The sequence below is a fragment of the Salmo trutta genome, chromosome 21 (genome assembly GCF_901001165.1).
Source record: "Salmo trutta chromosome 21, fSalTru1.1, whole genome shotgun sequence".
Classification (NCBI taxonomy): Eukaryota; Metazoa; Chordata; class Actinopteri; order Salmoniformes; family Salmonidae; genus Salmo; species Salmo trutta.
In genome coordinates, this window is record NC_042977.1 from 46,464,534 (window position 1) to 46,483,541 (window position 19,008).

Sequence of the window (19,008 nt, forward strand, 5' to 3'; positions counted from 1 at the left end):
GTTCCGGGTCAGGTCATATGATCAGGGAAAAACCAGTGAAATGGATTGAGATTCTGGTACAAACTCATCCACAGTTTGAACTGTTGCCAATTCATTGGATCCTTTTCAGTGGCGCAACCGGTTTGTATGTTGTCAAGCGGGCGGTCACGTGTTTATGGAGCAAAAGGGCCACAAGTTCGAGCCAGGGAAGGAAGCGTTACTGTTAGCAGCACGGGGACGCCGGCTACTGTCGTGCCATGACCCAGATTCACATTGTTTTATGTAGGTTCTTGGCAAAGAAAAACAGACTATGAATTTATATAAATAAAACTCTTGGGACTTGATTCAAATCATGTGATTTTATTTGCCTATTCACCAGTTTTTAGAAATAATAGTTGACCGAAATTGTTTTCATGTTTGTGTGTGATAGCAATTTTCTTTTAACCACACATTTACAACATTGATTCTGCAAAGGGCTTTTAATTCATGACATCAAGTTTTGTAATTTAATTTCCAAAAGGTTTCACAAATAACATTCTTCAAATAATCAACAAACTTGATTTTGATCACGTGCACGTTTTGTGACGATACACAACATTGAAAATATATGCATTGGTTTCAAGTAAAACCAACTTCAAAAAAAAAAAAATCATACATTTCATTCATTTCCAAGTGAGTGTTATAATAAATACTCATCATTCAAAAGAGTTTGCCTTGTGACAGATATCTACCTGACAACAGTGGCTTTCCAATTGGTATCGCAATACAGAGGGGGAAGAGACATTTTGCTATCAGCTCACACTTTCTTCTAGCCTGGGTGTCCCAAATCCGTTTATTCTCTTGCCAATTGCATCGTTTTCCATGACAATGAGCGACAGGGATTTGGGATGATGGCACAAATAGACTGGCACCCAGGCTAACTTTCTTCAACATTATTGCTCAGTCTGAAAGCAGCATATCACACTAGTCGGAAAGGTGTCAGTTGTGACATTTTTCTTGTGTTTGTTAGCTAGACCTACATTTACATTTGTTGAGGAACATCATTCCAGTTTGTGTGACTTACTACAGGAAACCAACCCTAAATTGGAACAGTTTCAGTGATTCAAAGAAAATAATACAAAATTGCATATTCAAATATCACCATGACAACAAAAAAATCATAGAATGTGAGCCAGATCACAAGCCTTTTGAACTAAAATACGCAGCTATGTAAATAATATATTGATAATAATAAAAAAAAGTGCCAATTTAGCAAATCAGATGTGGCATGATTAGCAACATAACTTGGAATTAGTGATGAATATCTAACAGAAGGCCAACAGTAGGGAAACTCGATACAAAAAAAAAAAAAAAAAAACTCGCTGTAGTTTCATTATTTTAACTTATAGACTGGATGAGGTGATCAAGTATACCAGTTATTTTTCTGAAGTAATCATATGTACAATAAGAGCCTTCTTTCTGTCTTAGAAAATGTACTCCAGAGACAGTCAATGTTTTTGCTTTGCCTCCTACTCACAAACATACCTTTGGGAGGGGTGTGTGACTGACAGTGCATGTCGTGGCATCCATCATCAGTTCCCATTATTAAAAAATGCACGTACCTTTTTGAAATACAACATCTGCTAAATAGACCGATTTACAACAGTACCTGAACCAGCAAATGCACATCACACACCGATCAACCGTGTTGGGGAGTAGTGAACTACATTTTAGTTCAACTATAGTCATTTAATTACATTTTGCAGTAGCTTGGCGGTAGTTGAATTAAATTCTAATCTTGGCAGTGTTTTCACTGCCAAGATTGTAGCGGTGTAGCTATTGGAATTACACTTTTTTTTTTTTTTTGTAACAAGTTAAATGTGTTAAGTAGGCATGAATATACTTTCTTTTTCCAGAATCAGACCTGCCTAATTCTCACTTTTTGTTTAATTTGTAGGTTTGCCTTTTCAGATTCAGATATTATTTTTCACAAAATTTGTAGTAAATTACTTTTTCCTAAGTAACTTTTGTTAAGCTATGTTTTTCTTAAGGGTAACTTTAGTGTAGCTTAATTTCTTCCAGCGTGAAGTAATTGGTAGCTTGGTAAGCTATATTTTCATTGTAGCTTGTCCAACACTGCCAACCAACCAACATACAATGTAAAGTGGGAGTGACAATAGTCAGTGACTTTCAGGTGAGTGGATGGATTGGACGACACAAATGATTTTGTCCATCTACGATGACGGAACAGACATGTCTATAGAGACATAATGATGACGGCTAGCTAGCGAGAACAGAGGTCCAGTGGCCATAGTGATGACAGATAGTTAGCTATTGATAGAGACATAATGATGACAGCTAGCTAGCGAGATAACAGAGGTCCAGTGGCCATAGTGATGACAGCTAACTAGCGAGATAACAGAGATCCAGTGGCCATAGTGATGACAGCTAACTAGCGAGATAACAGAGATCCAGTGGCCATAGTGATGACAGCTAACTAGCGAGATAAGAGGTCCAGTGGCTAGTGAACCGCTGGTACTGGACATTACAGAGACAAAGTTGCATAGTCACTCCCAAGACCATAATTATCAAGGTCTCAGTAAGGTATTGTTTTACCTTCTTCACTTATTAAAAACACTGGATTCACAGTCCAGGTTTGCACATAGAAATGTAATGAATAGAGCAGACACCGACTCCCAAATTTATACAAACAGGCAATCCTATCTGTTCTACACTATACATTTTTACATCTGAACGTTTCACTATGTCCTGTATCATTTCTACCTCCTGAACAGACCCCCTTCCACGTTAGAACAACGAGGTCTGTCTGTCCTGTCTGTCTGTCTGGGGTAACCTGAACTAATGATACAGCAATGAGAGGTTATAAACAGCTGATGTCAACAGTTAGATAACTTATATGACAGCTAATGTCAACTTACGATACACCTATGAGAACTTATAACCTCTTATGTCAACAGATACTCAAGAAAGCGTATGAGACAGCTAAGAACGCTTACGTCAACTTATGTTATGATATACACTAAGAGAAATGCCGGTTCATGATAGAACTGGCTAGTTACGGTGTAATAAGGGGGTTTAAACTGTGTGTGACTGAGGGCCCCTACAGTTTAATATCAATCATATTATCAAGTGAACTCAAGCCATTCAATCCCTCTTCTACATAGGATCTATTACAGTGTGGATCTTACTAAAGACCCCCCCCCCCACTCCTTTACACTGCCTAATATACCATGTCCACGTCCCAAATGGCCCCCCGTTCCCTACATAGTGCACTACTTTTGACCGAGGCCCAGAATTAGTGCACCATGTAGGTAATAGGTGTCCATTTGAGAGGCAGTAAACATACAGTATGATGTCTAAAAGTGGAGGCCTCTACACACACAACACTCCGTTGGTTCAGTGGCACGGTCGATAAAAAGGCATTTATGTTGTTGTTACCACTTCCAGAACTGGCAGCAGTTACATTGTATTATATAATGCTTTTGGATTGTACAACACTAACTAAGAAAATGGTTTGTTGTTTGTTTATTTTTTTTATATAAGTTGATGGTGACATCGTTGATTGCGATGTCGTCCTCCCTCCCAGATACACATTGTGGATCGGTCCTGCTATTAACTCTTTCAAAATGTGATTTCCTGTTCTAACTGTTGTTGTTGTTTTACTGTTGCGCTGGTCCCGTTCTCATAGCCCATCCATTTTAACTAACACAGCAGAGTTCAGTAAAGAAAAGAACCCTACAGGTTGACAAATGCAGCTCTTCTCCTTGGCAGTAGTGGCGTCTTGGAAATTAGAACTATGCTGCTCCGCAATACTGTTTTGTTGTTCTTTGATGAAAGACCGTTGAGTTAACTGATGCTGAGCTGAGCGAAACCCATCAGCTTGACATCATCAGGGATCTCCGACTCGTCTATGCCAGATGCCTGAGAGGAGAAAAGGAGAATAGAAAAAATAAAAATAAAAAAAATAATGTATTCTCAGTGCATCTGTCCTCATAGGCTGTTGAACAGGGCATAGAGTTGTTTCAATAGGACAATGATGGAGGGTTTAGCAAACTTACCAGTTTGAAAGTGACATTTTTATTGTTGAGAGGATCATCAACAATCTTCTGCAAATTGGCAGCAACTGGAAAGAACCCAGAGATGAAAACAGGAGTTACTGAGGAGTCATTGAGAAAGCGCCATCATTTCAGCCATCTCTGACTAAACTCTGAACAATGGTGGCCTTTGTATGACTTATCCTAGGTTTCTCACTCACCGACCACTAAGTCTTTCCCATCGACCAGTCCTGCTGAAACTAACTCCTGAGACACTCCATCAGCTGAGTCTGAGAGAGAGTAATGTTTACAGTTCATTTTTTTAATTGTTTATTTAACTTTGGTTTTATTATCCATTTCACTTGCTTTGGCAATGTAAACATGTTTCCCCATGCCATTAAAGCCCCTAGAATTGAATTGAGAGAGAGAGAGAAGCAAGAGAGCGAGAGAGAAAGCAAGAGGGGGAGAGAGGATTGTTGACACAAGCAAACACAAGTGTACAATAAAAGTCAGTGTCCGCTCCCCCTCTTGGCTCCGGTTCAACTTAAGAGCAGAATACACCTGGTGATGTTTAAAAAAAAAAAAAAACACCTACCTCTTCCAGGCATAAACTCAAAACGGATGTCATTCAGTTCTTTCTTCAAGTTTCTGGGAGAGGAAAGTTAGAACTGATTATTAGAAGGTTAAGATATGTGAAATAACTGCGTGGTATAATAGAAAAGGCATGGGAAACATTCACCAGGTCAGTGTTTCTAAAACAATGTGTCCCAGGGACAGACAAGCTACGGCCCTTCCTCCAATGTGTCCCAGGGACAGACACCCTGGAGGACCACAGATTAAAACTAGCACTTGGGGACCGGACTGAATCACTGTCATATCAGTGACGCATCTGAGGAACTGGTCAGTAACATCCCATGGACCAGCACTGGTCCATGGACCAAGGGTTGAAGACCCCTGCACCAAATGATACATACCTCAACCTCAACACCAGGCTGATGGGGACTTTGGTGGTGGAGGAGGCAGCGGGGTCCTGGGCTGGAACGTCCCCCTGGATCAGGGTGGCCTCGCCTGGCTTGTCCTTGTCCTGCCCTGCCCCTCCTGGATGGAGCAGACTGGGCGAACCCTCCTCTGGAGGGAAAATCTGAGCAGAACCAGAGAAAGATAAACTCCTACTGTATCAGGAAGAGATTCATTAACCATTTAAATGCGAATGTGGTTGTCACCATTATGTGGTTGTCTACCTACATAATGGTTGGATCATTTCCACCTAGTTACCTTAAGAGGAATGCTCTGGATAAGAGCATCTGCTAAATGATTTCAAATGTAAAGGCCTTTTTACACTGCATTCACTTAACCCAAGGAGTAAGGAGACTGTCAGCTCAGTGCATGATGAACGTGAACGTGGCTGTAGATACTTATGACTAGTCTTATAATGCATTATGAACGCACCAGAATGCATTACACCTGTATGCCTTCAGTAAAGTGTTATGTCATCAACTACATTTATTAACATACACATGTTTTGGGGGGGGAAGCAGATTAAAAAAAAAGAGACTTCGATCAAGGCATTTGGCAATAATTCTTCTAATTCAAATTTCATGCAAATTTCATGCACAACTAAAAGCCCCTATTGTTTCAGCAATGAATAGATAACAAGTTTGAGGTGTTCTGATTTGATACCAACACCAAGGCTTACCTCGATGGAGCCATCTTTCACTCTGGGAGACTAGAATGGAATACGACAAAGATTAACAGACATCAGAAGAACACAATTAATTATTATATATATATTTTTTTGTTCTCCCTCCCCCACACAGTAACAGGTTTGATTGAACATCTGATTGATTGATTTAGTTGATTGAGTCCTAGGTGGTATTGAACCACTAGAGGGCTAAAGAAAGACTACAGCTAGGAGACCAAGGTTCAAATACAACTTCAAATCATTTTGAAATACTTTACCTGGGCTTGATTGAGCTTGCTTGGCACAATGACACCAATAGAATAGTATCAAAAGCACAACCCTCTCCAGGCAGGCAGGCTAGAGTAAACCCTAAGGGCCGGTTTCCCGGACACAGATTAACCCTAGTCCTAGACTAAAAAAAGCACTTCAGATAAAGAATCTCCATTGAGGATACTTTTTAGCCCAGGACTAAGCTTAAAAAAAAATAAAAAATCAGTGTCCGGGGTAAACAGCACTGTAAGTATTTGAAAGGTTTGAGCTAGTATTTTGAGCTAGTCTGCTAGCTAGGGTAAGGTAGTCTCACCCGTAGAGCTGCCACCGCAGCCTGGCCCTCTTCACTCTCCATGTCCAACTCATCATCACTCCACTCCCACTCCCCGTCCTCGGTCTTATGGAGACGACCACTGGAGCCAGGCACGCGACGCACCTGCATCAATGTCACCACACACACACAGTAACACACTAAGTCTTCAGCATGGCATTTTGAGGGAAAAAAAAACACACACAAAAAAAAAAATAACAGGTGACCATTCCCTCGACCTCACCACATAAAAACGGGCAAACCAAACAAACCCATTGTGGAACATTTCCCTCCTCCTATACAGTAAGTCTCATACCTCATTTGCACACACTGTACATAGAGGGGGGAAAGAAAAAAAAAAGTAGATTGTGTTATTTGTTTATTCAAATGTGTAACTCTGTTGTGTCGCACTGCTTTATCTTGGCCAGGTCGCAGTTGTAAATGAGAACTTGTTCTCAACTAGCCTACCTGGTTAAATAAAGGTGAAATAAAATTTAAAAAAGTCTAGACTACTAATGCACACCCTAGTCTTAGTTTGTAATGTAATGCTCACCGTCTGCATGACTGCCCATGTTTCAGGTCCCGTGTGTTAGCTAGTGCTGCTGAAATATTAAGTTGTGCTCTACGTTACAGCACACACACACACTTCCTTATTCTGACACTACACAGGCCTACCCAGCCGCGGCACAAGCACTGAGCAGATTGGACACAGGCTGGTTGTCGGGTTAAGCTCCTGCACACAGAGAATAATGCTTTTTAGATACATTATAGACTACAAGGATATCAGTGGGTTATTATAAATGGCTAAGTACTCAGCTGACAAACTGCCTTTCTGGTTAGGATCATACAGTGAAACAAACACTATATAAATACATGGGGCGGCAGGTAGCCTAGTGGTTAGAGTGTAGGGTCGGCAGGTAGCCAGTGGTTAGAGCGTAGGGTCGGAAGGTAGCCTAGAGGTTATAGCGTTGGGCCAGTAACCGAAAGATTGCTGGATCGAATCCCCGAGCTGACAAGGTAAAAATCTGTTGTTCTGCCCCTGAACAAGGCAGTTTACCCACTGTTCCTAGGCTGTCATTGTAAACTGACTTGCCTAGTTAAATAAAAAAATTATTTAAAAAAAAATCCATATAAAACATGCCTTTTAGCCCTAATATTTATCCCTGGAAACTTGGATAACTAATATATTTCCCCCTGTAGTGTCTATGTAGTGTTTGATAGTGTCTATGTAGTGTATGATAGTGTCTATGTAGTGTTTGATAGTGTCTATGTAGTGTTTGATAGTGTATATGGCAACAGAGCCTGATGTTTCACGCTGAAGCTACAGTACCAGTTAAAAGTTTAGACACACCTACTCATTCAAGGGTTTTTCTTAATTATTTACTATTTTCTACATTGTAGAATAATAGTGAAGAAATCAAAACTATGAAATAACACATATGGAATCATGTTGTAACAAAAAAAAGTGTTAAACAAGTACATAAAAACATATTTTAGATTCTTCAAAGTAGCCACTCTTTTGCCTTGATGACAGCTACATGATTCCATATATGTCTTATTTCATAGTTTTGATGTCTTCACTATTATTCTACAATGTAGAAAAATAGTTTAAAAAATTTAATAAAAACCCTGGAATGAGTAGGTGTGTCTAAACTTTTGACTGGTACTGTATGTACAAATTCCTTTATGCATACCACTACTTCCACTAGAGTGACATGACAACGGAGGGGGGGGGGGGGGGGGGCCCTGTTCAGGGGGATGCAAAAATTACACAACGTTAATATAGAACAGCAATAGAGTAGTGCAGATCTGAACGTCATGTGGAGTCCACTATACACATCCAGGGGTTATCGTCATACCCGTTTGGATCGGTCTCCTATCGATGGACCCTTCTGAAGCAGCTTCTCTTCCAAGTATTCATTATTCTGCGAGACAGAGACAAGATTAGAAAGCACATAATGGACGACAACATGGTTTGTATTATTTTTTCCCTCTGTTAACAGCATACATCTTGTAAATGTTCCTGTCCTCTACAGATGTATACATGGGCTTTACCTTTGCTTTCGTGAAGAATTTATGTTTCAGCAGCTCAGCAGCAGTTGGTCTGAAAGACAACGACACACAGCGTGCTTTACTACTGCAGGACATTGCGATAAAGACAGTGTGCTTTACTACTGCAGGATATTAACAGCACACAGCGTGCTTTACTACTGCAGGATATTAACAGCACACAGCGTGCTTTACTACTGCAGGATATTACGATAAAGACACAGCGTGCTTTACTACTGCAGGATATTAACAGCACACAGCGTGCTTTACTACTGCAGGATATTAACAGCACACAGCGTGCTTTACTACTGCAGGACATTAACAGCACACAGCGTGCTTTACTACTGCAGGACATTAACAGCACACAGCGTGCTTTACTACTGCAGGACATTAACAGCACACAGCGTACTTTACTACTGCAGGATATTAACAGCACACAGCGTGCTTTACTACTGCAGGACATTAACAGCACACAGCGTGCTTTACTACTGCAGGACATTAACAGCACACAGCGTGCTTTACTACTGCAGGATATTAACAGCACACAGCGTGCTTTACTACTGCAGGACATTACGATAAAGACACAGTGCTTTACTACTGCAGGATATTAACAGCACACAACGTGCTTTACTACTGCAGGACAGGATGGAAATCATTAGGTAAGAGAACCCACTCAACTAGAAAATGGGATTTGAGAATGGTTGAGTACGGGGGAAAAAAATGTATGAAATGTAAGCATTCACTACTGTAAGTCGCTCTGGATAAGAGCGTCTGCTAAATGACTAAAATGTAAATGTAAAAATGTTGAGACCCAGAATAAGACTGGATGACTAATAGGAGTATCGTCTTTCTGGTGCACCACACAAAGGACAATGGTAACATGGAGAAATGGTGTCACGACGGAATTAGTTTACTAATAGCAGGAGCCACCAAACCTGTTGTTAACACATCTGATTAGTAGAATCACATTGGTTAGATTAGGTTTGGAGCAAAAGTCTGAACTGGGAAAGCTCTCCAGGAATACCCCCTGTACTTATACCATTCCCAGGTCAGTGGTCCTTTGTGGGCTCAGTTGGTTAGACGTGAGCCAGCAATGTCGGGTTTTGTGGGTTTAATTCCCACTGGGGCCACATACAAAAATGTATACACTCACTGTACATACACATTTTGACAGATGGAATGTCATGACTTTTCCATTACTTTGAACAAAATTTCCCATGACCAACAATTGGCGGCATCTCTACGTAGATATAAATAAAGTGTGTAATGTGGTATCGACACTGGGAGGCTGCTCCCTGATACCATGTACCATCTCATGTTGTTGAGCAAGAGACTTAACCCCCACAAAGTAGAATACCTGTTAGACAACTGTATAAAACACATGGTCAACCCTCAGTCTGCAGAGATACTGGATGTGCAGGCTTTTGATCAAGCCCTGCTCAAACACAGAGACAGTTTATCAAGGTGCGGTTGAGCAGATCATTTCTGGGGACTGGAATACAAATCCTGCACCCATTAGCTCTCCCGGAGGATGGTTGACCACTCTTGATGTAAAACATTTCAACCAAATACGTTTTATACCTTTTTAAATAATTGGCTCATTCAATATATCAAAAGATCAAGTGGCTATGGTGGGCTACAAATATTTTTAATTCAGCTGATGCAAATCCACACATTTTCTTGAGGAAATATTTATCTTAGCTACCTTGGAAGTGTTTACTTTGCAGGCTGACTAGCCCAAATCAACTGGCAGTACTGCATCTACAAAACAAGTTCAAGCCACATAATCCCAAAGGCTACATTTAATATTTTTTCCTAAAAATAATTTTTATTCACATGATTCCATTCACCGTGATTGAACCAAATCCCAACTAATACAATGTCGTTAGTTCTGTCAAAAAAATACATTTAAATGAATCATATCAATTGTTTAAAAGAAGTGAATCAACTTTGTATAGGCTTACTCGCCATTTTTATTTTACCTTTATTTAACAAGGCAAGTCAGTTAAGAACAAATTCTTATTGACAATGACGGCCTACCGGGGAACAGTGGGTTAACTACCTTGTTCAGGGGCAGAACGACAGATTTTTACTTTGTCAGCTCGGGGAGTCGATCTAGCAACCTTTTGGGTTACTGGCCCAACGCTCTAACCACTAGGCTACCTGCCGCGAGTGTCGGTGGAAATTGTTTTTGGGACATGATGAAAACATTCATACATGTTAATAATAGCTAACCAGTTAACTAGAGGGTACAAGATAGGTTTTGAATAAGCTATCTAGTCAGTCTTCTCTATCATAATTTATAGGCTAAGCCGTAATGTCTGACTGTCTCTCCTTGAGAAACGGTCCACTCCTCTAGCATACATGCAGGTGAAGTGTCATTCCAATCCTAGCTAATACGTGGATTTTTTTCAAATATATAAATAAATTACATTAATAGAAATTATTAAATAAATTGATGACTTTTCCTGAACTTTTTTTAAGGATTTGATCATTTTGCCAACACTTTTCCAGGCATAGAAAACACTATTAAAAATTGCATGACGTTTCCAGGATTTTCATGATGTAGTACACAGGTACGAACCCTTAGTTCTGTGAGTCGCTTTGGATAAAAGCCTCTGTTAAATGGGATACATTGTATTGTGAGCGTTTGGGAGAGTCACCTTTTCTCAGGCTCCTTCTGTAGACAGAGTGAAATCATCTTCCTGAAGGACTTGCCGTACTTCTTCACCATCTCCTTGTCCTGGATGCCCGTCTCCAAGCAGGGAGGGTCATTCTGCAGGGTCAGCATCAGGACCTACAGATATACAACATCAGGTTACTATTAGCAACAGTACCCAAACATCCCTACACACCACCAAGTTACTACCAGCCTCAGCACCTACAATACAACATCAGGTTACTACCAGCCTCAGCACCTACAACACCTATTTATTTAGCCAGGATAGTCTGCTTAGCAACTGGTTGTCAGGAAGTCAGAGGATAAAGATCACACTCCTTCCATCTCTCCAAGTAGAAAATCACCTTCATGGGTGGATATTTGTGATATGGTGCAGCTCCTGTAGCCAGCTCAATGGCTGTGATCCCAAAACTCCAGATATCTGCTTTGTAGTCATAACCTCTGACCTGAGGAGAAATGAAGGATAATGGTAAGATATTTTAGAGAGACAGAGAGAGAGAGAGAGACAAAGTGAGAGAAAGAGGATATCCCCTCCCACCTGCTCCATGACCTCTGGGGCCATCCAACATGGTGTCCCAACAAACGTCTTCCTGACCTTAGTCCTGGTCATGTCTCCTCCAGCTGCTAAGAAGGCACTCACACCAAAGTCTGGGAGAGACAGACAGAGTGAGTGAAGAGTGGTGAGAGAGAAAGATCAGAGAGACAGATATAACCAATGAACTTGTTCCAGAGGAACCAATGTCATAAAGCAGTTTCCTAAAAGCTCAGTCCTCGGGACCTCAAGGGGTCCACGTTTTGTTTTTTGCCCTAACACTACACAGCTAATCAAAAGCTTGATGATTAGTTGAATCAGTGGTGTAGTGCTAGGGGGAAACTAAACTAAAAACGTGCACCCCTTGGGGTCCAGAGGAACGAGTTTGGGGAAACCCCGGCATAAATTTTTATAGAATTTGCAGTGGTTAAAAAAAAAAACGAAAAAAAACCATTCAATACTTTGACAGCATAAATCTATAAGAAATAGGCAGTTAAGGTCTTAGGACGTGACCATACCTGCGATTTGCACTGAGCCATCGTCACCGAGAAGAATATTTCCTGCCTTTAGATCCCTGTGAACGGAAGAAACCAGACAAACCAGTATTTATTTATTTACAGGAGTAACCTGTAAATGAAACTAATTGACATGTAAATGCCAGGGAATGACAAGTAGTAGCCTAGTGTATATAAAGGTTTTTCTAGTAGAGGCCTACTACTAAAACAACAACACAGGCAGGTTGGTCACTACCAAAGAGGACTCATTATCCAGTGTGTGTGGCCTGTTTTAGCTGTAAATAGTTAGCCGTTTTTAATAGCTCACAATAAGTGCCCTGCAGTTTAGTGCATACTGTTTCAACAACCCAAGCCCCTTATTACTTATCAGGACTTAACTGTTGTAAATCTGAGCCAAACATGCTGAGCAGCGCATATTAGTGAAGAGGAGTCAATATACTGCGTGTCTGTGGCTTGTTTTTTTTAGATGTACGACACTGTAGTGTTTCAGATGTAGTGCTTCCTGGGGAGAGAAGCTGTGACATAAAACAAACCTCTTTAACAATGCATAAAGCCCTCTATAAAATATTGATCAATACGGGACAGTGTGAAAGCCACAAACCCAAACAATGTGGCTTTGCCAGAGTAGATCTTCAAAATTGGAGTTAGTAGTTTGGTTCATAAATTAACGACAATGAATGAATGAGAGAGTTAACAAAATAAGGAAGTGTGCCAATTTCTTGGTCTGGCTCTTGAATCTGACAACTCAAACATGCACATCTATAATTTGACTGTGGTCAGTGAGAGGGGAGAGAAAAAAAACAAAAAAAAAAACAGGTCAAAGTCGATGCTAAATATTTCAAGTACAAGTTGAAGGTAAAAAACAAAACAAAAATGTGTCCTGACCTGTGGATCTGCCCGTTCTTATGCAGGTACTCCAGTCCTTCTAGAACCTCTTTGAGGATGGTGGCTATGGACGACTCATCCAGCACCCCAGACTTATGTTCCCCACGAGATATGATGTGTTTAATGATGTCCAGTACGGAGCCTAACAAAGTGACAGAGTAACAAAAGGACCAGGTTACTATTAGTTAGCTGAAGTATCTCTTGAATAGCTGCAGACCAGGCTACTATTAGTTAGCTGAAGTATCTCTTGAATAGCTGCAGACCAGGTTACTATTAGTTAGCTGAAGTATCTCTTGAATAGCTGCAGACCAGGCTACTATTAGCTTGCTGAAGTATCTCTTGAATAGCTGCAGACCAGGCTACTATTAGTTAGCTGAAGTATCTCTTGAATAGCTGCAGACCAGGTTACTATTAGTTAGCTGAAGTATCTATTGAATAGCTGCAGACCAGGCTACTATTAGTTAGCTGAAGTATCTATTGAATAGCTGAAGACCAGGCTACTATTAGTTAGTGACATGTTTTAGTTCGGTGCAGCGATAGAACGGTGTTTGAACTAGGGCTCTGAACTTTATTACTGCTGTGTTTAACCTTGGCTTGTAATGAAATGTGTGTGACAGCTGAAAGCCATATCCCTCTATCTCTTGACATTGTTAATGCATGCCAGGAGGATGGAGAGTACCGCAGCAGGCTGAGAGCCAAGGCCACAGCTGGAGAGAAGCTGCTGCTCAGGGCCCTGCTTCCTCCAGACAGGGACCTATAGTGCCTGGTAGTCAGGCAGCTGGGATGAAGATGAACCAAGCTAACCATCCTCCTAGAGAGCTACTAGGTGTGCAGGGTTTTTCTTCAGCCCTGCTATAACTGCTGGAGGACTAACAGCTGGGGCCTATAGAGCCTGGTAGGGCTGAAGTGTCTGTTCGATGTGGGCAGGAGCAGGGGTGGCCAACCAGCTCCTGGAGAGCAGTGGTTTGCTCCAACCCTGCTCGATGATTTGTTGAATCAGGTGATTACAGTAGGGCTGGAGGACAACCAACAACCACCTCTGTTATAGTATTGCTAAGCAGACTGCAGTGTTTCCTCTAATCAACACTTTATGCAAGGCGAGCCGCCACCAAGTAAAGAGCTACATAAGTGGTATTTACACTCCACTACTTCCTTGCCTGGTACTGTCCCTAAAGCAATACCCACCACCACTGAGGAGTCGCATCACCAGCCACAGCTCGTCCTTCACTACGAAAGACGTGTAGTAGGACACAATGTTGGGGTGGTGGCACTGGGACATGGCCTGGATCTCTTTCTGCAAGGAGAGAGAGAGAGAGAAACGGAATGAATGAGCTTCAATGGCTCAGCACATTGTACAGTAAAGAGTTTGAGTCTTGATTTGAACAATGCAGTAACATATTTCCATTTTGGACAGGCTAAGTGGAATTTTCTCCATATTGCTTATGCTTAACCAATCCAAGTCAGATCCAAACAAGAGCTTAAGGGGTTGATTTGGTGATTGGATATCAGTCTCTAGAGGAAGGCTAAATCTCCACAGCTGTGCTGCTTGTTCTGAACCTGACTGATCACATGACAGAACAGGCCCCCAATAGGGAAGACTGAGTGAGGAGTGACCTAGGTTATGTCACTACCATAGAAATATAATTACTTGGAAAAACATATTCAAGTCAAGTCAATGTGCCATGATGGGTGAAGTCAAAATCACTGTGGCTTTTTCCATTCTAGTTATTATATTTCTATGTCACTATTGGCATTATCCCCAAGACAGACCTGATTGAGTTGCCAAGACAGGGCAGAGTAGATCCGGGTCCTACTGACTGTTATGCAATAAGGGCTGAAAACGCTGTGTTGGTGTCTGTCCAGCTGCTGGCCTGAGCTTGTCTGATTTACACTGACAGCCTGTGTGTGTACGTGCGTTTGAGGATGTGTGTGTTCGGGGTATTGTGTGTGTGTTCCTGCTGCTGTACTCTCATCTTTCACAGGCCCACCTTACAGCTAAGCTATACCAGAGACCATAAAAGGCTATGTCGAATGATTAGCTAGTATTGATTTAACAGTATTGATTGCTATATTGTCAACTCCTGAAATAAATTGTGCTCTCTGTGGTTGGGTTACCAGGAGCTCGTCCATGCTGGTCTGACACTTCTCCAGGTTAATGCGTTTAATGGCTACCCTCTCCTTCCTGGGTTCACAGTAGGCCGCCTGCACCACGGCCGTGGCACCACTCCCTGAAGAGGAAATGAAGGGGGAAGAATTACAATGTAACACACATCCAAAAGGGAATCCAGTGGCACCACTCCCTGAAGACGAAACAAAGGGGGAAGAATTACAATGTAACACACATCCAAAAGGGAAGCCAGTGGCACCACTCCCTGAAGAGGAAACTAAGAGGGAAGAATTACAAATGTAACACAGATCCAAAAGTGAAGCCAGTGGCACCACTTGCAGGGACAAACCAAGAGGAAGACAAAATAAGATGGCAACTCAGTGCGAATGTGAATCTCAACAAGGAAACAGTCGGTGGTTGAATTTGATACATTTTTTATTAAAAAGTATGCATTTCAGCAAACAAAGAAAGGCATGCATACACGTTAAGGGATTAAGAATGTACCTTTTTTTTTTTTAAGTATTGAGACATAATGATCTGAAGTAGTTGGAGGTTCATTCAAAAACCACTAGTCTGCAGATAACTCCTGGAGGAGTTGAGGTACTTGGCAAGATACCAGAAAAGTACAACAAAATGAACTTTTTTTCTGTATTTACTACAAATATTTATTGAAGGTTGTTTGACATGTGTCTTTTGCCATTTGTATCAAAAGTGATTAGCTCGTGAGATACAGAGTCTTAAAAAGGACAAAATGTATCAAGTGCGAAGTCTCATTTAGGTCTCAAACTTGAACTACTAAACTATATTATGCATATAACGTTAGCTAGCTACATGTCTTATGCATTGTACAGGAAGAACAACAAACATAACGCGGTCCATATCACAAAAAGAAAAGCCTGAATATACCAACTCCTTGCTACCACAAAGGTATGAGTGACTCACTAAACCCCGTCATGTCTTCTTTCAGCGAAGGCACCACCCACCTCCATACTTCAACTATGCTGCCCGACTTAGCTAGCTACTGTAGCTAACGACGTTAGCTACTAGGCTAGTTATTCAAGTTAGCATCTGGGGGGGAAAAAAGCTAACAAGGTAGCTAATTAGCTTGCTAGCAACCTATGAACAAAAACTGAGGCACATATGCTTGGCCTAGCTACTTAACGTTATATCTAACGTTACTTAGTTATATCTAATAGCTTAGTTAGCTGTCAAAAGTAAGGTTGGTTAGCTGTAGCTAGGTTTAACGTTAGCTAACCAGTTTTAAGTTAAGGTTAGCTAAATAGCTGTCTTGCGAGAAAGCTAGCTAAGAGGTTAGCATGCTAGCTGTGTGACTAGCGACATACTCACCAATCACCTCGTTGAGTACATAGTCGTCCTTGTTGATGGACCAAGTTTGAGCACTCGAGTCCTCTGCCATGGCTTCGTTGGAGGTTTACAGTGTTATAAGGAATGTGGTGGGTTGGTTTTCTTGAAATATAACGAGTTAATTACTCCATTCGGCTCGTGATGTTAGCTACCTCGCCCTGACCGTTCCTGCTGCTACTACTGTCAACACAACTTTGACACTTGCGAGGCGCCTCACGTCCTTGCGTAGCCAAAATTGGAACAAAAAAGCCGCCATCTTGAGTGTGGCACTTAAACAATAAAGATGTATTTATTTGATTTAATCTTTATTTAACTAGGCAAGTCAGTTAAGAACAAATCAAATTCTTATTTATAATGATGGCCTACCAAAAGGCAAAATACCTCATGTGGGGACGGGAGCTGGGATAAAAATAAATAAAATAAAAATTGAATATAGGCCAAAACACACATCACAACAACAGAGACTCCTCATAAAGAGAGATGTAAGACAACAACATATCATGGCAGCAACACATGACAACACAACATGGTAGCAGCACAACATGGCAGCAGCACAATATGGCAGCAGCACAAAACATGGTACAGACAGCTGTGTTTTATGTGTTAGGATATTAGTTGGTTGTGTTGTACTTACCAGTTGTACTTACCAGTGTTCGCGGGATCTGACATGCCAATCAACCTGCTAACTGCCAATCACGGGAATGCCTGGAATGTTCTGATGCCGGGCATCCTGGTGGTTGGCGGAGTGGCGTGGAGGGGGGTTGGGCAGGGGAATGGAGCATTGGAAGTTAAGACCAGGTTTAGACATTGTTCTTTCTCTTACGTCTGGCCTTCACAAGAAAAGGTCACGGTTGGTTTGTGGGGTATCTTTAATTTATTTTATTATTATTATTATTATTATTATTGGCAGACTCGACAGCCTTGGTTTCTCAAATGATTGCCTCGCCTGGTTTACCAACTACTTCTCTGATAGAGTTCAGTGTGTCAAATCGGAGGGCCTGTTGTCCGGACCTCTGGCAATCTCTATGGGTGTGCCACAGAGTTCAATTCTCAGGCCGACTCTCTTCTCTGTATACATCAATGATGTTGCTCTTGGTGCTGGTGATTCTCTGATCCACCTCTACGCAGACGACACCATTCTGTATACTTCTGGCCCCTCTTTGGACACTGTGTTAACTAACCTCCAGACGAGCTTCAATGCCATACAACTCTCCTTCCGTGGCCTCCAACTGCTCTTAAACGCAGTTTAAGTTTAATGCTATTCAATCGATCACTGCCCGCACCTGCTCGCCCGTCCAGCATCACTACTCTGGACGGCTCTGACTTAGAATATGTGAACAACTACAAATACCTGGGTGTCTGGTTAGACTGTAAACTCTCCTTCCAGACTCACATCAAGCATCTCCAATCCAAAATTAAATCTAGAATCGGCTTCCTATGTCGCAACAAAGCATCCTTCACTCATGCTGCCAAACATACCCTCGTAAAACTGACCATCCTACCAATCCTCGAATTCGGTGATGTAATCTATAAAATAGCCTCCAACACTCTACTCAACAAACTGGATGCAGTCTATCACAGTGCCATCCGTTTTGTTACCAAAGCCCCATACACTACCCACCATTGCGATCTGTACGCTCTCGTTGGTTGGCCCTCGCTTCATACTAGCTGCCAAACCCACTGGCTACAGGTCATCTACAAGTCTCTGCTAGGTAAAGCCCCGCTTTATCTCAGCTCACTTGTCACCATAGCAGCACCCGCTCGTAGCACGCGCTCCAGCAGGTATATCTCACTGGTCACCCCCAAAGCCAATTCCTCCTTTGGTTGTCTTTCCTTCCAGTTCTCTGCTGCCAATGATTGGAACGAACTGCAAAAATCTCTGAAGCTGGAGACTCATATCTCCCTCACTAGCTTTAAGCACCAGCTGTCAGAGCAGCTCACAGATCACTGCACCTGTACATAGCCCATCTGTAAACAGCCCATCTATCTACCTACCTCATCCCAATACTGTATTTATTTATTTATCTTGCTCCTTTGTACCCCAGTATCTCTACTTGCACATTCATCTTCTGCACATCTACCATTCCAGTGTTTAATTGCTATATTGTAATTACTTCGCCACCATGGCCTGTTGATTGCCTTAACTTACCTCATTTGCACTCACTGTATATAGACTTTTTGTTTTCTTTTGTTCTACTGTATTATTGACTGTATGTTTTGTTTATTCCATGTGTAACTCTGTGTTGTGGTATGTGTCGAATTGCTATGCTTTATCTTGGCCAGGTCGCAGTTGCAAATGAGATCTTGTTCTCAACTAGCCTACCTGGTTAAATAAATGTGAAATAAAAAATAAATAAAATATTTGGCGTGGGCTACGGCCAAACAGTAGCCTGTGTAAAGTTGGGTTAATAAACCGTCAATTCGTAAACTCAAACCTCTCTCTGGACAATTGTTTCTTTATGATCCAGTCAGGTCATTACATTGGTGTCAGAAGGAAAGACATTGTTAAAAGTTAGCCAGCTAGCTGACTTCCGTGGCTAGCTACTGTAGGTGAGAACGGGGGTTGAAAATGCTTTGAGGGAATCTGAAAGTGAAGGTGGA

The 19,008-nt window shown here is 41.5% G+C and overlaps 1 protein-coding gene across 1 annotated transcript; it reads right to left on the reverse strand.

Annotated features, from left to right (window-relative positions):
- Positions 1-323: 323 nt before the first annotated feature.
- LOC115157571 (serine/threonine-protein kinase OSR1) lies at positions 324-16,617 on the reverse strand. The gene is made up of 17 exons (XM_029705947.1): positions 16,390-16,617; positions 15,051-15,163; positions 14,121-14,229; positions 12,936-13,077; positions 12,054-12,109; positions 11,542-11,651; positions 11,348-11,449; positions 10,987-11,120; positions 8,330-8,378; positions 8,134-8,199; positions 6,278-6,400; positions 5,710-5,739; positions 4,988-5,154; positions 4,609-4,661; positions 4,235-4,303; positions 4,038-4,102; positions 324-3,900 (listed from the first exon to the last, which is right to left on the reverse strand). The coding sequence occupies exons 1-17, from the start codon at positions 16,457-16,459 to the stop codon at positions 3,826-3,828; spliced, it is 1,533 nt and encodes a 510-aa protein (XP_029561807.1). The 5' UTR covers positions 16,460-16,617; the 3' UTR covers positions 324-3,825.
- Positions 16,618-19,008: the final 2,391 nt, after the last annotated feature.

Bases quoted from the DNA above. Each gene is read 5' to 3' on its own strand.
- LOC115157571 (XM_029705947.1), bottom strand. From the start codon at position 16,459: ATGGCAGAGGACTCGAGTGCTCAAACTTGGTCCATCAACAAGGACGAC. The intron at 13,078-14,120 runs GTGGGTATTGCT...TCACTTTGTTAG, and splicing joins GATGCGACTCCTCAGTGGTG to GCTCCGTACTGGACATCATT. The intron at 11,121-11,347 runs GTGATTTTCTAC...GTATATCTGTAG, and splicing joins ACAAATATCCACCCATGAAG to GTCCTGATGCTGACCCTGCA.